This window comes from Bombus huntii, chromosome 9, assembly GCF_024542735.1.
Source record: "Bombus huntii isolate Logan2020A chromosome 9, iyBomHunt1.1, whole genome shotgun sequence".
Taxonomy (NCBI): Eukaryota; Metazoa; Arthropoda; class Insecta; order Hymenoptera; family Apidae; genus Bombus; species Bombus huntii.
This window is the reverse complement of record NC_066246.1, coordinates 12,388,809-12,407,876: the sequence shown is the minus strand read 5'-3', so window position 1 is coordinate 12,407,876 and position 19,068 is coordinate 12,388,809. Positions and strand designations below refer to the sequence as shown.

General features: G+C 33.6%; 1 protein-coding gene across 4 annotated transcripts in view; it reads left to right on the top strand.

The window, feature by feature from the left end:
- The window catches only part of LOC126869634 (thrombospondin type-1 domain-containing protein 4-like), a 29,949-nt gene that overhangs the window by 10,073 nt on the left and 808 nt on the right, over positions 1 to 19,068 (top strand). For all 4 annotated transcript variants that reach the window (XM_050626460.1, XM_050626457.1, XM_050626458.1 and 1 more), the window contains 11 exons: positions 12,785 to 12,932; positions 15,882 to 16,048; positions 16,160 to 16,253; positions 16,346 to 16,394; positions 16,475 to 16,593; positions 16,793 to 16,922; positions 17,004 to 17,247; positions 17,412 to 17,612; positions 18,004 to 18,165; positions 18,391 to 18,567; positions 18,796 to 19,012. In XM_050626460.1, coding sequence (XP_050482417.1) covers positions 12,785 to 12,932; positions 15,882 to 16,048; positions 16,160 to 16,253; positions 16,346 to 16,394; positions 16,475 to 16,593; positions 16,793 to 16,922; positions 17,004 to 17,247; positions 17,412 to 17,612; positions 18,004 to 18,165; positions 18,391 to 18,567; positions 18,796 to 19,012 — 1,708 coding nt within the window. The remainder of the gene's footprint in view (positions 1 to 12,784; positions 12,933 to 15,881; positions 16,049 to 16,159; positions 16,254 to 16,345; positions 16,395 to 16,474; positions 16,594 to 16,792; positions 16,923 to 17,003; positions 17,248 to 17,411; positions 17,613 to 18,003; positions 18,166 to 18,390; positions 18,568 to 18,795; positions 19,013 to 19,068) is intronic.

Below are 19,068 nucleotides of genomic sequence, written 5' to 3'. Positions count from 1 at the left end.
CCGGTTTTTTCGTCTCCATTAGGAACTATGACGAATAAAGTGACGATCGTGGAACATATATTGGCGGGACGAGCCTCGGTTTTACGTAAAACACAGATAAATCCTAAATAACAAAGTAGTATGAGTCAGAAATGGTCCGGCATCGCGTTCATCGCACGTAAAAGGAGTTGTTGAGTTCGAATAAAACTAAGAGAATATTTATATGGTATGAATATCCTCATGGAGATAAAAGAGGTAGGGCGTCAGCTTTATGAGAATAAAGGCGCCATGTCGTGAAGGAAAAATGAGAACCGATTAACGAAGTTATTTATTGCTTTACAATTTTACCACTCTCTCGTTGATTATCATAAAAGATGCATAAATCTTGCGCTATGTCAATCAAACTTAAAGCTACTGCCTTAACATAGTTTTTAATAAATATGGAAACAGGTTAGAAATCAATGGTATAAAGAAGTATATCCTTTCTCACTTTCAACATCGTTCTACTGTCTTATCATATCTTATTAAAATGTTACCAATCATCAAGATAATCGTTCTAATTTAACGCATGACTACTTTGATACTGTATCGTTCATTTATTATCTATTTGAAAGCAGTTCTCGGCTGTTCAAAGCTTCTGAGAAACTATGTCAGACCAAACGTCATCTTCATCAACATGTATAATAAATCCATCGCAAATCTGGTATTTTTGTACTTACGATTAATCAACGTTTCTTGAGAAATATTGTTATATGATGCGAATCACGTTGATTACTGAGTCGAAATAGGACTGATCTAGGATAAAGACACCGGCGATGTTTGCCTAACGATTGATCATAAAGAGAATGATGACAAGCTACCCTCCGTTGAGAAAACAAGATGTTCTTTTATTTATTGGCGCCCGTGTGTCGTAAATTACGCTGCTTAATTGTGACGGGCGTCGATTTTTCTCCTTCCTTTGATGAGCCAAAACCCGTCTGTATTGCCCAAGGTCTGTCTAAGAAGTACCACGTTGTGTGAAACGCATTCCATCCGTTAAATCTTCAGCGTAACACATATTCCTAGACCGACCCAATAACACATTATAACAGATTCGAACTGCTCTTACCAGAAAACAATATTATCCTTGATCCAAATTTATCGGTTAAATCTCGTTCGTGTGACATTCCTGAGGTTAAAGATCATTCATCAATCATGAGAATCGGAATCCATCACGTTGCGCCCACGTTGCTGCTGAAGGTGGTCTGTGGTATTCAAGAGACGCGTCTTCTTCAGGGTGTTTTAGAGTTATTGTAAAGTGTCTTTTCGTAGAATGCGTTGGAGTTGACCTTTTAGGTGTTGGAGGATGTTACGTTTGATTTTTCTTTGTACAGGAACCCCTTTATGGATAGCTGAAAGTAGCCTTTTCAAAAAGTGGTCTATTGATATTGGAGGATTAATTTGCATGGAATTTTTTTGACAATTTAAGCGGAAAAAGGATTTGGAAATCTTATTTATTTCTTTGTAGATAGGTAGGTTTTTTCATTTAATCCAAATTTGTCAATTCTGGAATTAAAATCTTCTTAGAATGAAACTGTCATAATTTCTTTATTTATTGCTTTTTTTTCTTAATAATTTATGCATTGAAAAATTGTTTAGGTGAAAGGCAGAATATATTTAACCTTCTTCGAATGCTAAATTTATGTTTGAAGCAACTTTCCAAATTCATATAAGGATAATTAGATTCGTATAATATTAGATTATAAATTAAGCAAATATCTTGATTATTTAGGATCACAAGAGATTCTGATATCCTTATTGCGATATAAACCGTCTTATAGCCAATTTCTTTCTTTTTAATATGGTTGAGAATCGACAATAAAACTTCAAACTCAGAAGAAACGACATTTTATATGGACAAACTTAATAATAGTAATATAACGTATAAGGAAACTTCATGATCATTGTAACTATATTTAACGTTGATGAGTTGAAAGACTTCACCTAATCAATATATCTAAGATAAATAAATTGCACACGAAGTGATAGTTTAATTGAACGAATTAAAAACATAAAATATCATCTGTCATGGATGAGTTGCATATGATACATTCAGGAAATTTGTTGTCTCTGAATATTTCCCCGTTTTCGTGACAGAGGACAGGCAGAAGACGCACTCTGAGGCCAAGGTTTTGTAATAAATTACAAATATACCATAGCTTTCCGCAAACATTTTACTTGCAAAACTATCTTTTCCTTCCTTGTCGTCAGATGTAAAACGATTGCGATATATACAAGAAATTTTTTTATAGCATTTTTATAATCAACGTGAACGTTGTGAATTCTAATCCTTTAGATATATTTCAGGATAATTAATTTACGTAAACATTGCTACACGATCATAAAACTCTTTTAAACTGGGAAGAGGTTTAATAACTCTATAATCTTATGATAATTTGCGTCATTATTGCATTGTATAATTTCATGATAATTTCTTGTATTATGAATAAATTTATACTTTTATATTTAGTAATAAGTAAATAATTAGCTTCAGTCTTGATGTACCTAATTTCTAAATTAAATTTTCCTCCATTCGACACACGATGATCATTTTGCTCTTACGCGCACGTTTTCTCGACTGACAGTAAGAAGATATTTATTCATGGGCTATCACTTTCCTGTCTCGTCTCTGTCCCAACGTTATGACACGCGCTTAGTGCAGGGTCACGATCGCGCAGGTTACAATCATTGGACTTCTATTGCTCGTCGACCACGTGCCATAAGCTACTCGAGTCTCCATTGACTGTTTTCATATAATTCTTCATATTCTTCGTGAGAATTTTTCAATATTCCGTCTTTCTATATAGATTTATTAATTACATCTTGATAATTTTTAATAATACAATTCTTACAATTTTCATTTTTCTTGAAGCAGTACCGTCCTATTTAATTAAATTACTAATTAATAAATAAAATATACGCAAAATATTAAATCGAAAAGGGTTTAAAAATTTGAGAAACAACAACATGCAAGCTGTCAAACGTTAATTCATTAGGAGCCTCTAGACTACTATTGCTATTACTGTAACCATCAGAGTATTACATTGAATATCTAAAATATTACACGTTCAAGTCCAATATCTAGATTTAATTAATACCAGAGATACATACTAATTTCTGCAGATTATGCTCATAGCTAGAAACAGTTCAATAATATTTTAGTATCCGATTACCTATACAAGACCTTCCTCGATTATGCAGCCATGTCTTTTCACTCGTTAAGTATGCAACTCAAGCTTGCACAAGAGATTATGATTAAATAAAAAATCGACTCGTTATTTCAGGAATCCGATACACACATCGCGCGAATAAATTCAACTAAATACATTCTAACACTAGAATTTACAAAGGCAGGTATCAAAGATAATTACTTTAAATATTTTGTGTTTAATAATAATTGTGTTTAGTATAACTAGCCAGCAAATATAAGCAATAGCCTTTCCCAAAAAAACATTTTTATTTAAAAATATATATGCTATTCTACATAACTTGAGAGCAGTTCTAATATCTTAAATAAATAAAATATTTATGCATCATGATACGTATTATTTTATGGACAAACACTTAAGGGCTTAGTGTATTTCATTTGTAGTTTCCAGTAACAATTTCTATCGTCGAGGGAATGGTTTCTACGACGATGTCCGACTTCGCGATGACGATGCACGTGACCGCGCTTATTCGCCGGCTATCGGTTCTGCTTTCGCGTCTCATCCCTTTCTCATCTGGCGCATTACGAAGCGTGCACGCGTAACCGGCGCCAGCAAGCAGGTTGCAAACGCCTCGAGTTTCATTGCTCGCGCCAAGTGGAAGGATCGACGAGCGGGCGAGAAGAGCGAGACGTTTAGACGCACCTCTCGGCGCGCTTCGCCTTGTCGGACCACCGTGAAAAAGCATTTCGAATTCGCCGCGGAATCCGGTCTTATCGAGAAAAGTCAATTATATCCGGCGCGAGGAACTGGTTGAGAGGCGCGAAAAGAAGGATGGAATTCCTCAAATGATGAAATGTTTCTACAAATGTTCGATGTAACGTTATGTCAATTCAAAGATTTAAGAGAATAACGACATTTCAAAATACTTTGCTTCATTTTCTTGATTATTTTATAAATAGATTAATTTTATTCATCTCATCAATTGCACTACAATTTCACTTTTTAGAGTAATTTATTTGAGATAAAAGTAATACAGAAAATTAAAAATAAAACATTAAGTATGCATTGTTTTCGTAATCGGTGATGTATGTGGCGTAGTATTGATTACTTAATTTGTTTTCGATAAACGTAGGTATGATAGGAAAATTGGAAACAAAGGAGTTGTAGATTAGTACAATCTATTGGATATAAAATGAGCACGAAACGAGTATGGTTGCGTAATTGGTATGTTATTCCTTACCTAATTTATTTAAGATAAACGTAGATATATAATAAAAAAATTTGAAATAACAAATTTAATATGCAGATATTTGCGTTATTAGTACCAGGAAATAATTGAACGTCAGCACGTTTATGTCAATCTTATCAGTATAAAATACGTGTGTATTGGTTAAATAAGGAAACAGCTTTCTGAACTGCATTACTGGACCACTTTAGTAACCGGTTTGTCTTGAAAACTTCTTATATTAAAATTGCGCCTACTACAATGAAGTTGTAGGATGTAGTCAAAAATTACTTATGAGATATTGTTGAGAATATAATGGGATAATTTATTACGAAATGAACTAGAAATGTTTGTTGCTATAATAATTATATATAATAAATGTTGTGTAATATGTTACATGATAACAAGGTCTTCATTACGATAATGTGTTACTAGTACCAGTCTCTATTCTCAGGAGAAATTCTTCCTTCAACCTGTTGCTAAACTAAGGATCTACATAATATAATTATATATTCTCATATTATTTATTCAATGATATATGGTATATAATAAAACTCTTCCTTCGCTGTTATACTATTTTACCTATCTATTACATAAAATTAGATATATACATATATTAAATTATTAGGTATCATATTACATTATAAAATAATACTTCCTACACTTCAAAACTGAATTTTATATTTAGAATTGATCATTTAATTTCTCGGCTCCTTTAATTAACTACATTCACCATCCACGACATAACACTACTAAAATTTCATAGGTTATCATTTTCCCAATTTTTTACCATTATTCAAGAATTCGTTATTAATTATGGTAAGTTGCACAAAGATTCATACATTCAAATATTTAAGAAACTTTTAGTTAACTGTAACATTTTATCTTGATAAACGTTCTTAAATCGATCCTTATTGAAAAACCAGGGAGAGATAAACGATGCAAATTTATCTATCGGAAGTAGACAGGTGACACTAAGTGTGAGCGAGTCAGACTTTCGTATTTCACTGTGGACACGATAAATGGCGTCACGATGATCGGCACCGATAACGCATAGCATGAGAATCGAGTTCGACGTTTATTCTTGTTGCGTTATTTTGGTAGACACTAGAACGGTTTAATCCTCATCGTCGTGGATCCGAAGCATAATACCGAACCTGCAGGGTTCCTCGTAGAACCACGATGATTCATCAGGCCCTTTTGAAACCGATTATTAATTAGCTGCTTATCTTAATGACCGCACAACTTTCGACCCTCTTTTTTGTATTTATAATATCCATTACGATGTATGACACATCATGACACTTTATATGAAATATTTGCAAGAAGTAGAAAGTATGATTTCTCTACAATCTTCCTTGGAAAATAATCCTATATTAAACCAATATTCAAATGAAGCAAAATCTCAAGTTCATATCACCTTCATAAGCAATATTCGAATTGCGAATCTACAATCTTAAAACAGGTCAAATTTTAGCAACGAAGTCAAGGCGTTGGAACAGTGCTCGAACCAAGAAATCCATAAATTTAATTTTTTATTCGAACGTATCTTCTTCAAATGTGTTTCTTAGAAATACACTACGTAGCGAAAAAGATTTAAGAAATAGACAGACATATCTCATCATAGAATGATGCTCTATTTTTACGTGACCAGTCTACTAATACGAGTAACCTACTAAATCTAACGATTTTAACGTGGTTAGCATAGCTTGCGTTTAATTAACTCGTAATTGAAAGATGCGTCTCACCACCGTGTATAGAACGATGATAAAAATACTCGTAGCATTGTGAACCATACAGAAGCCTTGATTTTCACGTGAATAAAATCTGCACACGTGGTTCCTGAAACGAACGGGTACAAGGTACACGTGAACGCAACTGCTTTATCGTAGTGTAAACACCTGGTGTGGCCTCGTATGAGCCGCTTGTAAATGTTGCTCGAGAGAATTACGGCTCGCTTATTACAAGTTAACGGGCACGACGTAATTTAATGTGCTTTAACACCTCCACGGATTTATGCTACCCGCTGCATGTGACTGTACAAATGCATATGCGTGTATTTTTCTAAAAGTATCGCGAAACCTTGTGACACGTGTGCGTTACGTATGTACACGCATATAGAACTATGTGGCGTATTGTGGCTTCGTCGTTTATTTCAAGTCACTACCGCTACGCCATAAATCTTGATGTAACATTTTTGGTCGTGTAACGAATGGTTGATCCGTAAAGTTTGGAAATTAACGAATAGTATGGATGTGCGATTCTCTAGCGATGGAGTATCGTGGAAAGGAAGTTTAATTCTGTGCACTGTGATTTGAAGTTTCTTATTTTTATATGCAAATTAATGCTTTCTGTGAATGATAAGAAAAATTCAGCTGTGTGTATCACGACTTTTTTAAATTTTAGTCGCCATTGTATTCTTCTAAAACTTTTTTCGTGGTTTTTCTAATCTTCCTCAATCTGAATGATAAGGGTGTTGTCTTCTTTCCTACTGCGATTTAGTGTAAAAGGTATAGTGATAAGAAAAAAAGAAGAATGAAGATGGAAATTCAATTCCATATGTTACTTTTAGAAACTTTTATAAATCAAAAAATGTGAAATAAAAGGAGTCACTTTACAAAAAGTTTAAAGAGCAGTCTCTTCGAAAGAAAGTATCTGAACACGATACTGTACCGATCGAGTCTTTCGAATGAATTATTGCGTTTTCTAGTCTAGCGCGTAGTTCGTTACGTAATTAAGGGATTCCATAAATTTCTTCATAACCATAATCCCACGGAGATGTTTGTAAATCAAGGCCGTTGTCATAAATACAAATCCGAGATAACGATCGACCAGAGATAACATTAAGATCCGGTGTTCGTGCGCATTACGCCTGACCCTTGTTGTTAATATCGAGGTAATCGAGGGACCTGTTTCACGTGGTTTGACATTATCGAACGGTAATCGAGAAAGGTCCGCGCCACTCGCATTGTTCCCTTCTACACCCTGGCCGATGCATAAATTCGCTCATGCGATATTCATACAATTAACATTAAGCAGTGGACAAGGTGTAGCATATAAGCGGCGAAGTAACTTGACATTCATCCTGGGTTAATCCAATCAAAGAGTCGAGGAGTGTCAGTTAGGGCGCGGCTTTATATGCACGTTACTGATTAGCTTTTACTGAAAAAAATAAGTGTCGCGCTACAACGGAATAGCGTCGCGTTCAGCTCTAGCGGATATCAAGGACGTAGACATTAGACGTCGCTAGAAAACGAACTGACAGTCAGAAGAGCTTTTTCAATCGTTTAATTTTATAGGCAGTTATTTCACGTGAAGTTTGATATTTGTTTGATGTGCGACCCTCTCAGAAGCAAAACCTATCAATTTCAATTTTTATTAATTTCTCAATTTCATTGCATAAGTACAAAGATTCATGTCAGCTTCGATCCTATAAATTGAGTATTGTTAAATGTAAATCATGTACAGTATTTTGATAATATGATATATTATATCCGTCATATGATACAGTATTACAGTAATGAAATTTTTAGTTTGATTTATAAATTACTTTCTTAAGATCGATATCAGAGTATTAGTGAATTTTCCAATTTCATTATCCAGTTATCGAATGACTTGACTTTAAAACCGAATCACAAATGACTTGCTACTTGTAAGTTTATTTGTTATAAGAAGATATTATAAACAGATAATCACAAATTCCTTGATAAATTTAAACAGAGGTAGTTCTAATGTACATATAATCAATTTACTCTATTCTTCAATTGATAAAATAGATCAGTATGATATCTACACTGCTTAAATTTCAATTTACAAGAAATGGCTCATAAAAGCCACCGATATAAAGTTACAGTAATATGATTAAATTCGGCAGAAAAATAAATAATCAACAACAAATTAAACTCATAACTAGATCTCATAAACTAGATATATCTATCCCTTCATAAAATTCCATTAAGGCATCGATAAACGTCCAATATCATTCCTAGCCTGCCGGCGAGATCGACGCATTCCCAAATTGCGAAACTGCGTACCGAAATAGAACCAAATTTTCAAGAAAGCCATCAGAGCACTATTAATCGTCCAATCAAATAGTGGTAATAGATACGGAGTTCCAGATCCGACCTGAATCACCATCGAAGCACTTGCTCATACGTGGCCATGTGGTCTTCGCTGTAATTTATACTCGTCTTTCGCGTCCCATATACCGATTCTACGCCCATGCAACATTAATCCCACGTACGGAGACTAAAAGCAATTTAACATACAATCCCTTATCATCTTAATCTTCTGTAACTTCATCAACCACGAGATAGAAAACATTCGTGCGTATACAATCACAAATATGTGCAGTCACAATATCCTTCGAATTTCCTTTCGCAACGTTATTTTCAACTTATTGATACCCCACCTACTGACAAACAGAAATTACGTCCTTACTGTAGTATACAACGTGCACAGGAATAGAGAGACTCCTTCTAAGAAATCATTGCAATTTTTCTTTCTACGCTTGATCAAAGTCGCAAATAACAGAGACGTTTACGAGACACGAATATTAATCGTATCCGCCACGGTGCAACCCGAGAGTTATAAATCTACGCACAATCCTTTTACTTACTAAGGCTTTTTAGTTTTTCTGTGTGGTTATTGTTAGAAATATTAATTTTGATTTATGCGTTTTACATTACCAGTTATGACAAATGATAAAGTTCTAACAAATTTTTTAAGATCAAAGAAAAGATTAATCGTAAGAAATTATAGATTAATCAAATGAATATGATACTTACGAAAAGATATTAATCATTAGCAAAATCAATGTGAAAGGATCTCTGTCTTGATCCTGTTTGGCATTAATCGTGTAGAGTAGCAAAATATTTTATTGAAGATCTAAACTTTACTTAAGACTCCAATCCTGCAAATCTTTTTTAATACAGAATCAAATATATTTTATACAGTATATTGAAATAAGAATTTATGTCTATGTTACAATCCCTCTTCTCGATTTTTCACGTTTATCGAAATAAGAATTAATATTGGATCGCCGAAATACATTTCGATTCGATATACATCCGTAACCTTTCTCTATCTTTCATACTTTCCATTTTCGATAATTCATCCTTCCAGAACCTCTCAGGTTTTTCGGCGAAAAACTTTTCAGTACGATCTTTCATGTCGACCAAATTTCTTAAAAATCGGAATGAACTTTCCGGGCAACTCAATATATTTGCCCGTACTCAACATATAAATAAAATATCGCTGATATTGCTTTTATTGTACAAAACTTTAAATCAGAATGAAATCTATAAATAATTTAGTTATAAGTATAATCAAAGCGGTTAGCAGTCCTAAGATAGCAATCGGTGTAGTTATTCGATACTTTAATTTATGACCCGCTGTGCTTATTCTACATGCTAACTTTGTTGGATCTCTATACGCATGCTACAGAATACATTTTTACATTGTAAATTTACACGAGTATCTACTTTAAATGTATTATTGTGAAACTGTTTTGTTAAAATTCCATAACCTTTAATTTGCGTCTCGCATTCCAGCCAACATCGCATGTATATAGTAAACGAACGAGGTGACACATCCAAGTATGCACAATTGTTAAACACATCAAAATACAATAATTGCTATAGGTCGCTATATGATCTTATATCGCAACTTGAGACCTCTGATAATGAGTCACATACCGTTAAACAATTAACATTATACGTCAGCTGACGTGAAGCAACCTCCACAACCAACATAATATATGAAACAAGATTTTCTTAGCCAAGTACGTAATAATATTCAATTACCATTCCCTTCAAGTACATATTGTCAGTTTTCTAGAAAAATTATATATATCAATAATCACCAGTCTTGTAATATCTGTAGAAATTCATAACAGAAATGAGCTACTTAATAAAATAGAGGTGTTATATGTGTAATTATCTAATAAAACATCTTTAAAAAAAAGAATTGTGTTATATGTGTAATTATCTAATAAAACATCTTTAAAAAAAAGAATTCTACAATCCAAAATAGGGTTGTTTCAGCTCTTCTATGCATAGTGAGTTATAATCCATAAACAATATTTTTTTTAAACTTTCAAAATTTAAATATTATTAATACTAAGGCTATCAGAGTTGAGAAAATGATAAATTGCAATGTTTCATAAAAATTCACAAGTTTACGATCATGCATCCTCGGTGGTGTAAATGATCTTTAAAATATATCGATAAAAGTTCTTTTCCTTCTATTATACATTTTTCTCACTCATCATTTTGATTTCCAGGTAAAAAATAAAAAATGGATAAAAAATTCCTTTATTACTGAATCATTGAGTAATTAATAATTTCTTGCATTAATTTGAGTTCCTTGAGAAATTTATTTTTCTCATTCACGTCTTCCACTAAACCTATATGAACAAGACGCAGTCAGTCGTTTCTTTAATAAAAGCATTATACATTCGAAACACCATAACTCAAAGGAGCTTCGAATAACCACTTTTGCCTTTTCGATCGTTACGTTCGGATCGCCCACGAAGCGATCCACGATTTCCGGTGCACTCGACACGTCGCGATTCAGAGGCCAAACGACAAAGTGCAGCTGGCTTTCGGACACACGCGGAGGAACGCGACGTAGCTAAATTTATGCCGTGACAGCCATAATTTCACGACGGTTTTACACGTCCAAACACGTGTCCTGGCACGCGTGTTGTGACTTACTAATTCGCGTCGCGGACTCATATTTGAAATCTTCGATTCGATCACGAAACTCTTGTTTGTACAGACGACACGCTAAGTACTCACGTGTGCAAACACTGTTTCTGTTTCTACTAATTGTTCCCTAAGAATAGTTCGTTGAGTGACCAGCAGCGACTGGCAATCAAACAAATTCGTGATATAGAGACATCTCCGATTGCATGGGCGGACAAATGGTTATCCATAGCAGCAGAACGAATTTCGTTTAACTAATGGGGCTCTACTGAATACTCTGTGTTTAATGATATTAATGATTTCCTTAACTTTCACTGGCATTTTTAGTTTTCATTTTCAACTGATATTCTTAGATCTAAATGATCCATAAGAGCTTAAGGTTAATTATATCAATTAATACTTTTATGTATTTGATTTTAACTCTTTTAGGGTCGGATTTCTTTTAGACTGTGGAAAAATTTCATTTTATCCATTATTAATAATAGAAGCACATCTTTCCTGATATTTTCGTAAAGAAGTCATAACACACTTCAAATCGATTTAGTTTTACCGAAAGGAAATATATTTATCATTTAGTTAATTAAGAACTTGTCAAAGTAGAATAATTAAACATTTTATATTCTTCGCTAAAAATTTCTATGTTATCCAACCCGTATATAAAATTTAAATCGAAATTAAGTAATCGGAAATACAACCATCTATGACTCAACGATATTACCTAAAAGGACTAACGAGATCTTATTAGAATTAATTTAATTGTTCTCCTTAATGAAGTTTTCAAGATTGTCGTTATCTTGTGTACATTCTATTTTAGAAAGCAAGAACAAAGAACGCAGCAAGTAGCTTTTACAGACCTGCTCTTTTTAGAAAATATATATATAGTCGTTGAATAAGGGAGGCTTAATGTATTTGTCTGGCAAATCGTATTTATTCTCTGACTCACAGAAAGAGTTAAAGAAAACTTCTTATAAAATGTTCTTTATTATCTCCTAACCGTTGTCTTTTTATTGGATCTTTATCGTTGCTTCTGAAAAGTCTGTTAAATATTTTGCGCTGAATACGAAAAGAGTCGAGCTCGTAGTATTTATAGACAATGAACCTGCATGTTGCTTCGTGAAAAAAAAACCAAAAAAATATCGAGTTCAGAGTCATGGTACGAGCCCAGCCCGACAATAAAAGCCAAAAGATATTTATCACGAGTACCAATGTATTGCAATGCAAGCAATGTGCCTGACAAAACGAGCGTAACGTTTTCCATTATTTTTGTTAGCACAATCTGATTGCTTCCTCGTCGAGAGCGTACAAACGTATTATTACTTCCGTGTCATTCCTGCTTCCCTCCGACAATGTTGTGCTTTGTCGCTTTCTGATCAATTTTGTTACAAGGTGCTGTACTCGAAAGCTAATGAAAGTAAAACAAAATAACATTACGTTGTTTATATCACTATATAACTAGACTGTGACGCTTCCCATTCATCGCTTTAACGTATTCAAATACTATTATTCCAATTCCAAAGAGTTATTCAAATGCGCTCCAAGATTTATTATATACATGTATTATGTAATAAATATTCAGAATATAAAATATAATAACTAAAGATTTAGTCGTGTTACAATTGATTTACTAAAAATATTTCAAAGAATTGCAATATGCGATACTGATTAATCTGCATCTGTATTTGTAGTGTTTCTGGAGTTTCTGCGGCGGACACTTAATCGACGGGATTTTCACGGAGCCGACCTTGGAACGGGGTTACAACTTGGTGGCCACGGTTCCCCGAGGTGCTGTAGTTCTGAACGTGACACAGTTACGTCATACGGAGAATTATTTGGGTAAGACATCATATATTTACCGTGCGGCGCATCATGTTACAAAAATACTCGGATGTCTCCGTAACAAGAGAAAATCTTCATTTATCACAATTTTAACAAGAAGATAAATCGTAATTTATAAAACGTACGGAAGTTCGACAACAATGGCGTGAAAGTGCCACACGGTGTAATATAACGAGGTTATAAAGGACAATAAAGTGGAGCAAAGACGAAAGCATATAACAAGAAGAAATAATAAAAGAGGAGAGAACACGAACGATAGTTACACGGAATATTGGATCAGTCTGATAGCGTGGAATCTCGTTCGTGTACAACAAAATGATTCTAATGAAGTGTGCCAGTAAGCAAATAGTCGTGGCGATTGTTCGCGATTGCGAGCAATCAGCTGCGCCTGTCCGCGATCTCTCTTTATTGTCAATACGAGATCTTCTATCACGAAGAATTCATCCTATTCCAGAGGCGTTGTCGTGCTCTTGGCATCAACCCTTGTATAATCTAATCTCTGGACATGCGCGTTAAGTGGAACGTAAATGAAACGCAGTAGCCATTCACGTGACACACAATACGTGCTCGTAGCTTTGTCCCTTGATTCGTTCTGACACATGGTATTGAATAATCGCATGAACTGTCGGGTTTCTTGCACCGGTGTAACCTGTTCGATGCTATTGTATTGGAATTCTTTTTATAAATTTTTTCTGTAATATGTTTTATTCGCTCTGATCCTTATCTGTGATTATACTATCGTGGCTTATAAAGGCTTGAATACAATAGATTTGAATATCGTTGAATTTTTGTCATTTTCTATTTATTGAATTATTTGGAAAATTTGTCGTGAAATTTAAAATTAACATATCATTAAAATATGCGTTGTAGCTTTTGCTATTTGCCAGGTAGGTTTATAATTCATAACTGCTTTTCCGAGAAATTTTTCTCTCCTTGATTGAATTCCTTGAAGTAGTTACTGCAGGCTTATGGAGTATCCAGTTTCATGTTATGAAAAATATGTTTTGTAAAGATTAGAATGTGAATAGGATGGAGTAAATCCTTGAAAATGGATAAATTCTCATAAATGAATAAATTCTCTATATGAATATTAATGACTTTTTAGATGTTTTACTTGTTCAGATGTATAGGAAGTTTTTCTTTCTTGTTGTAAAATGATACTCTTTCTATTAACAAGTACTAGAACTTCTTCTTAAAAAACGTTATGAATTTTTCGAACAACACAGTACTTATTTATTTGCCATTAAATAAATTCTTTAGTATATATGATTAGTTAATTGTGAATGAGTATTGACTGTAACAGAAACGTGAAAGTAGTTTGGGGGCTAAATATCCAATCACTCAAAAATTATACCATAGATCGTACGGTTTAGTTTCTGGACGGGAAAGTGTTATGTCTTAAAGGTGACATACATACGTTTAATATAAAAGCTTCACAGAATTTTAATACAATTGGCAATATCATTAAGCACCTTATGCAAACAGTAGATCCAACATAAGCCTTCATCGCTCAAGAGATGTGAAATTCAAACGAATCAACATAGAAAAGCAGTCGTGGTCAAGAACAATCCTTTATGGGAATGTTGTAAGAATTTAAGCGAACCCAAGTTAAATAACCTAAGTTAAATAGTATTCCATAAGAAAAAACAAATGGCGATCTTACGCAAAGTTTGTAAGACGGTTAAAAAATCTTCTAAAAAGGACTTCTTCTTCTGTATTTAACTGTATTTAGTACAAACTATATTTTTGTTCTTTTTTTATAATCCTATCCATAAATTATTTGAACATTTTTGTTTTTGAAAATCAACGTTGTTTGTTTCTAGTTTCCACGTAGTTAGCCCCTTGAACTACATTCAACGTGAATTATATAAGTTGATTTGGTCGTAAAGTCGATCATGAACATTTACAAGCTATAATTCTTACCTAAACGATGCTAGTCAAGACTTCCACAATAGATCTAATCGGTCGATGTGTCATAGATTTTTAAAAAAGATTACACAGGTTATATTATTTCTATTCAAGCAGTTGCTCTTTCGATCTCAAAGAAACAGCTATGTAGGTGTGAAATAACGGGAAATGAATGGGACGTATAATAATGTGAATAATTACGTATTTATTACGAATCCTCAACGTTGCGAATGCAACTCGAAACAGGTTCGAACGTTTTATTGGTGATAAAAGCTGCAAGTGTGGACATTTCATGGCAAATATCTAATTACGGATACATATCATGAACTAGGCTTCAAAATAATGGAAAAGGAAATCTAGGTTGATAGAACGAGATGTGGTTATTGAGTAACAAAAATTTGTAAAAATTATCGATTAAATGATTTCGATATTATTCCAATAAATTTACATTTACAATATAAAACAATGACTTAAACGAAGTTTTTATTACAGTTTTTGTAAAGTAAAATATGTCACTAATTCAGATTATGTATCTCTTGTATTTGAAATGAAAGTGAAGTAATTTGCATTCACTGTTATTATCACGTTAATGTTTCGTTCAATCAAATCTGAAGAGAGTTGAAAGAGATGCAGTGGATAACTAACGTATACGTCATGTAGTAAATGATTCGTTTATATTTCTAATGTCTCGTATCGCATACACTGCGTCCAGCATTTCTCACATGCAAACGCCGTGAATGACTCTCCGTTTCCGTTTCATTACCCGAGTGACCACACAATTTAATTTCGAACGTGACAATTCCACGAAGTAATTATTAACGGGACCAACTGAATGCTAATGCCTTTCAACGCTTCATCGCACTGGACGTGCCATCCCGATTTTTGCGAAAACAAGTTCAATTTGTTTAGGAACTACAAATGTGGTAAATGTAATTGGAAAATTAATTATATCATTTCCTAGAATTACTAACTTCATTAATGTATTATCATTAATTTTTAATGTATAAATTCGTCACGCATCGTTATTTCTGTTTTTAGCGGTCAAGTTGCAGGATGGTAGCTATTTGTTCAATGGAAATTACAGCATCAGTTTGTCTGGTAAATATCAGGCAGCTGGAACTACTTTCGTTTATTTTCGTCAAGGTTCTCAGAATTTGGAAAGTTTCTCTGCCATTGGACCATTAGAAGAACCTATTGATGTTATGGTAAATAAATTGTTGTAATAGAAATAAGCAGAATAATAAAATATTATACTTGAAAGCGAGAAGTGCGTTATATAGAATGAAAAAATAAATTCATTAATATTTTCAAATTAGGTTTTGTACCAAGAACCGAATCCTGGGATTGTATATCGATACATTATCCCCGGAAGTGCACCATCTCCAAACATTCATCTTGGACACAAACCAGGTATAACATTTGCTTGAAAATATATAAAAATTGATTGACGATACATTGTCGCCCTCTGTAATGATTATAATATAGAATAATTCTATTTTCAGTTTCTAACAAAGCTGGTGAACCCATTTTATCGGCGATACCTCATAGGAAGTAAGGATTCTTACACAATTAACATTTCAATACCATTTTTCAACTTCATTAATTATTAAAGAGTATTTATTATTCTTTAGAATAGATGTTGGTTCTACTAATGATGGAACGCAAGCATATCTTCCAAGACGATACAAAAAAAGGAAATTCTTTTGGAAAGCAAGCGGTTATACCGAGTGTAGTAGAACTTGTGGTGGAGGTAGGAATATTATATAATTAAACTTAGCTTAGATATATTATAGAGATATTATATACCTTATAAAATAATAACAATTTATATATATATATATATATATATATATATATACACACTATAAATATAAATTGTATAAAGCATATATATACATAACTTGTAAATTAATAACAAATATCTTTTTTTATCCTGTTTGTAAAAAAAGGTATCCAAATGCTGAGGTATGTATGTACAAGGGAACACACGCAGGCTCCAGTGCCTGACAAGAGATGTCATACGTTGGAAAAGCCACGAGAAACTCAAGTAAAATGCAATACTATACCTTGTCCTCCCAAGTGAGTACAATTCCTATTTCCTTACCTTTAGTTTTAATTGCTACATATTGCCATAAATTACGTTTTACATTTGTTATTAAGATGGAGAGCCGGTCCGTGGGGTGTTTGTTCGGTTACGTGCGGTAACGGTAATCGTCTGAGAGACGTAGAATGCGTGCAAGAAATAACGCCATCACTAGTAATGAGAATAGCTGATGGCGCCTGCACGGAGCCGAATATTCTTCCTACTACCGAGATTTGCGAAATGCCACAGTGTGAATTCGACACGAAAGCAGCGACGACAACTTTACCGCCACCACAATGGAGCGTGGGCACATGGTCATCAGTAAGTTTCTACTTTATAAAATCTTTTGAGAAATTGCCTGATTAAAAACCAAATCAGTTTTAAAGGCAATCAAGCGAAGAAAGTACATGTATGGCATTATAAAAATAAAATAGTAGACGTTTAGATGATTTGAAATACGAATTTAATTTCTTCTTCTTTGAAAGTGCTCCACAACTTGTGGTCCAGGTAAAAGAACAAGAACTGCGACCTGCGTCACTCACGGACCTTCATGTGATCTCGAAGTGAAGCCTATTACTCAAGATGCTTGTGATTTGGGACCTTGTTCCATTAAATCACCGCAAACAAACGCCATTTCAACTAGACTTCAAAGTCCACAATGGCTGTACAGTGAATGGTCTGATGGGGTAGGAACTATTCTACTTTCGTGTTGTTCATAGAAGATAGAAAAGGCGATTAAGATTTCAGAAACTTATGATTTTCTGTAATAGAATTCTAATATATTATAATGTAATATGATACTATATATAATAATAAAATATACATAATTAGAATTCTGTTATAATCAATCCTTCTGGTATAAAATCCTTTTATACCTATTAGAATTCGATATAATATAAGAAAGTGTCTTCACAACAAAGTGGATAGAAATAAGGGAATCAATTGGAATTTCTTTTTATATGGTTGCTCTTGTTTAGTCATTAAAGATTCCAAAGTTTTATTATCTTTTATCCTTCTACTCTGTATGAATGCTACATATTTTGAGAAAAGTATAGTATTTTTTACTGATCTATACAGTGCTCAGCCGAATGTGGAGTCGGCTTGCAGACGAGGAAGATCTTCTGCGAAAAAAGTCCAGGGGAAGGATTTTGCGACCAATCGACAAGACCAGAATCGTCAAGAACCTGTTCCAGCAACAGAACCTGTAGTGGACAATGGTTTACGGGACCCTGGACCGCGGTAGGTTCAAATAACATAGATAAAGAGAATAATACATTAACATTAAGTTAAGTAGGTTACTCCAATTTTGTTACAAAAGCTTCAACTATATACAATTTTTATTTTTTGGAGAATAGAATTTATTTGAATCTCTCTATTACAAATATCAAATTGTAAATACTAATTCTGAATTCAAATCCAAGAATGGAAATTTTGTAGACTGTATAAATATTCTTCTTCCAATAGTGTTCTACAGAATGTGATTCAGGCGAACAAGTTAGAGAAGTGGTGTGCATAACGATACTTCGTGGGTCGCTCCGCATTGTTCTGGACATGAACTGTCCCGCAAACAAACCGGAAACGAGAAGATCCTGCAGCGGTCCACCTTGTACATCCTCGTGGTTTATATCAGATTGGACAGAAGTAATTTAAAATCACTTATGTATAACTAAAAAAAATTCTTTAACCTAACATCAAATTCAAATATGAAACCTTCTAAAATTGTCACTCAGTTTTCAACCATGTATTTATATTCCAATCAAATTTTCTTCCTCATGGTTTTAAGAAAATATACGTATACAAAACATATTCTGAGTTATAAAATTCACAGTCTGGTAATTGCTATGTAAATTTATTTTCCACTCATTTTAGTGTTCTCGATCGTGCGGAAAAGGCATTCAAAAGAGAGAAGTAAGGTGTTTGAACAGAGAAGGTCAACCACCTGAGCATCACGAGCTTCATTGTAAAGAAAAGGATCGTCCTATATCTCGACGAACCTGCAACGATTATCCTTGTAAGGACGACGTTCACAGATCTGAAAATCAACATACAGTCCTGCAAGTTCAAAACGATCCAGAAATCTCAAATGGTATTTTATATCTTATTACAATTGTCAAACATATGATTATTACGCTTCAAGTATGA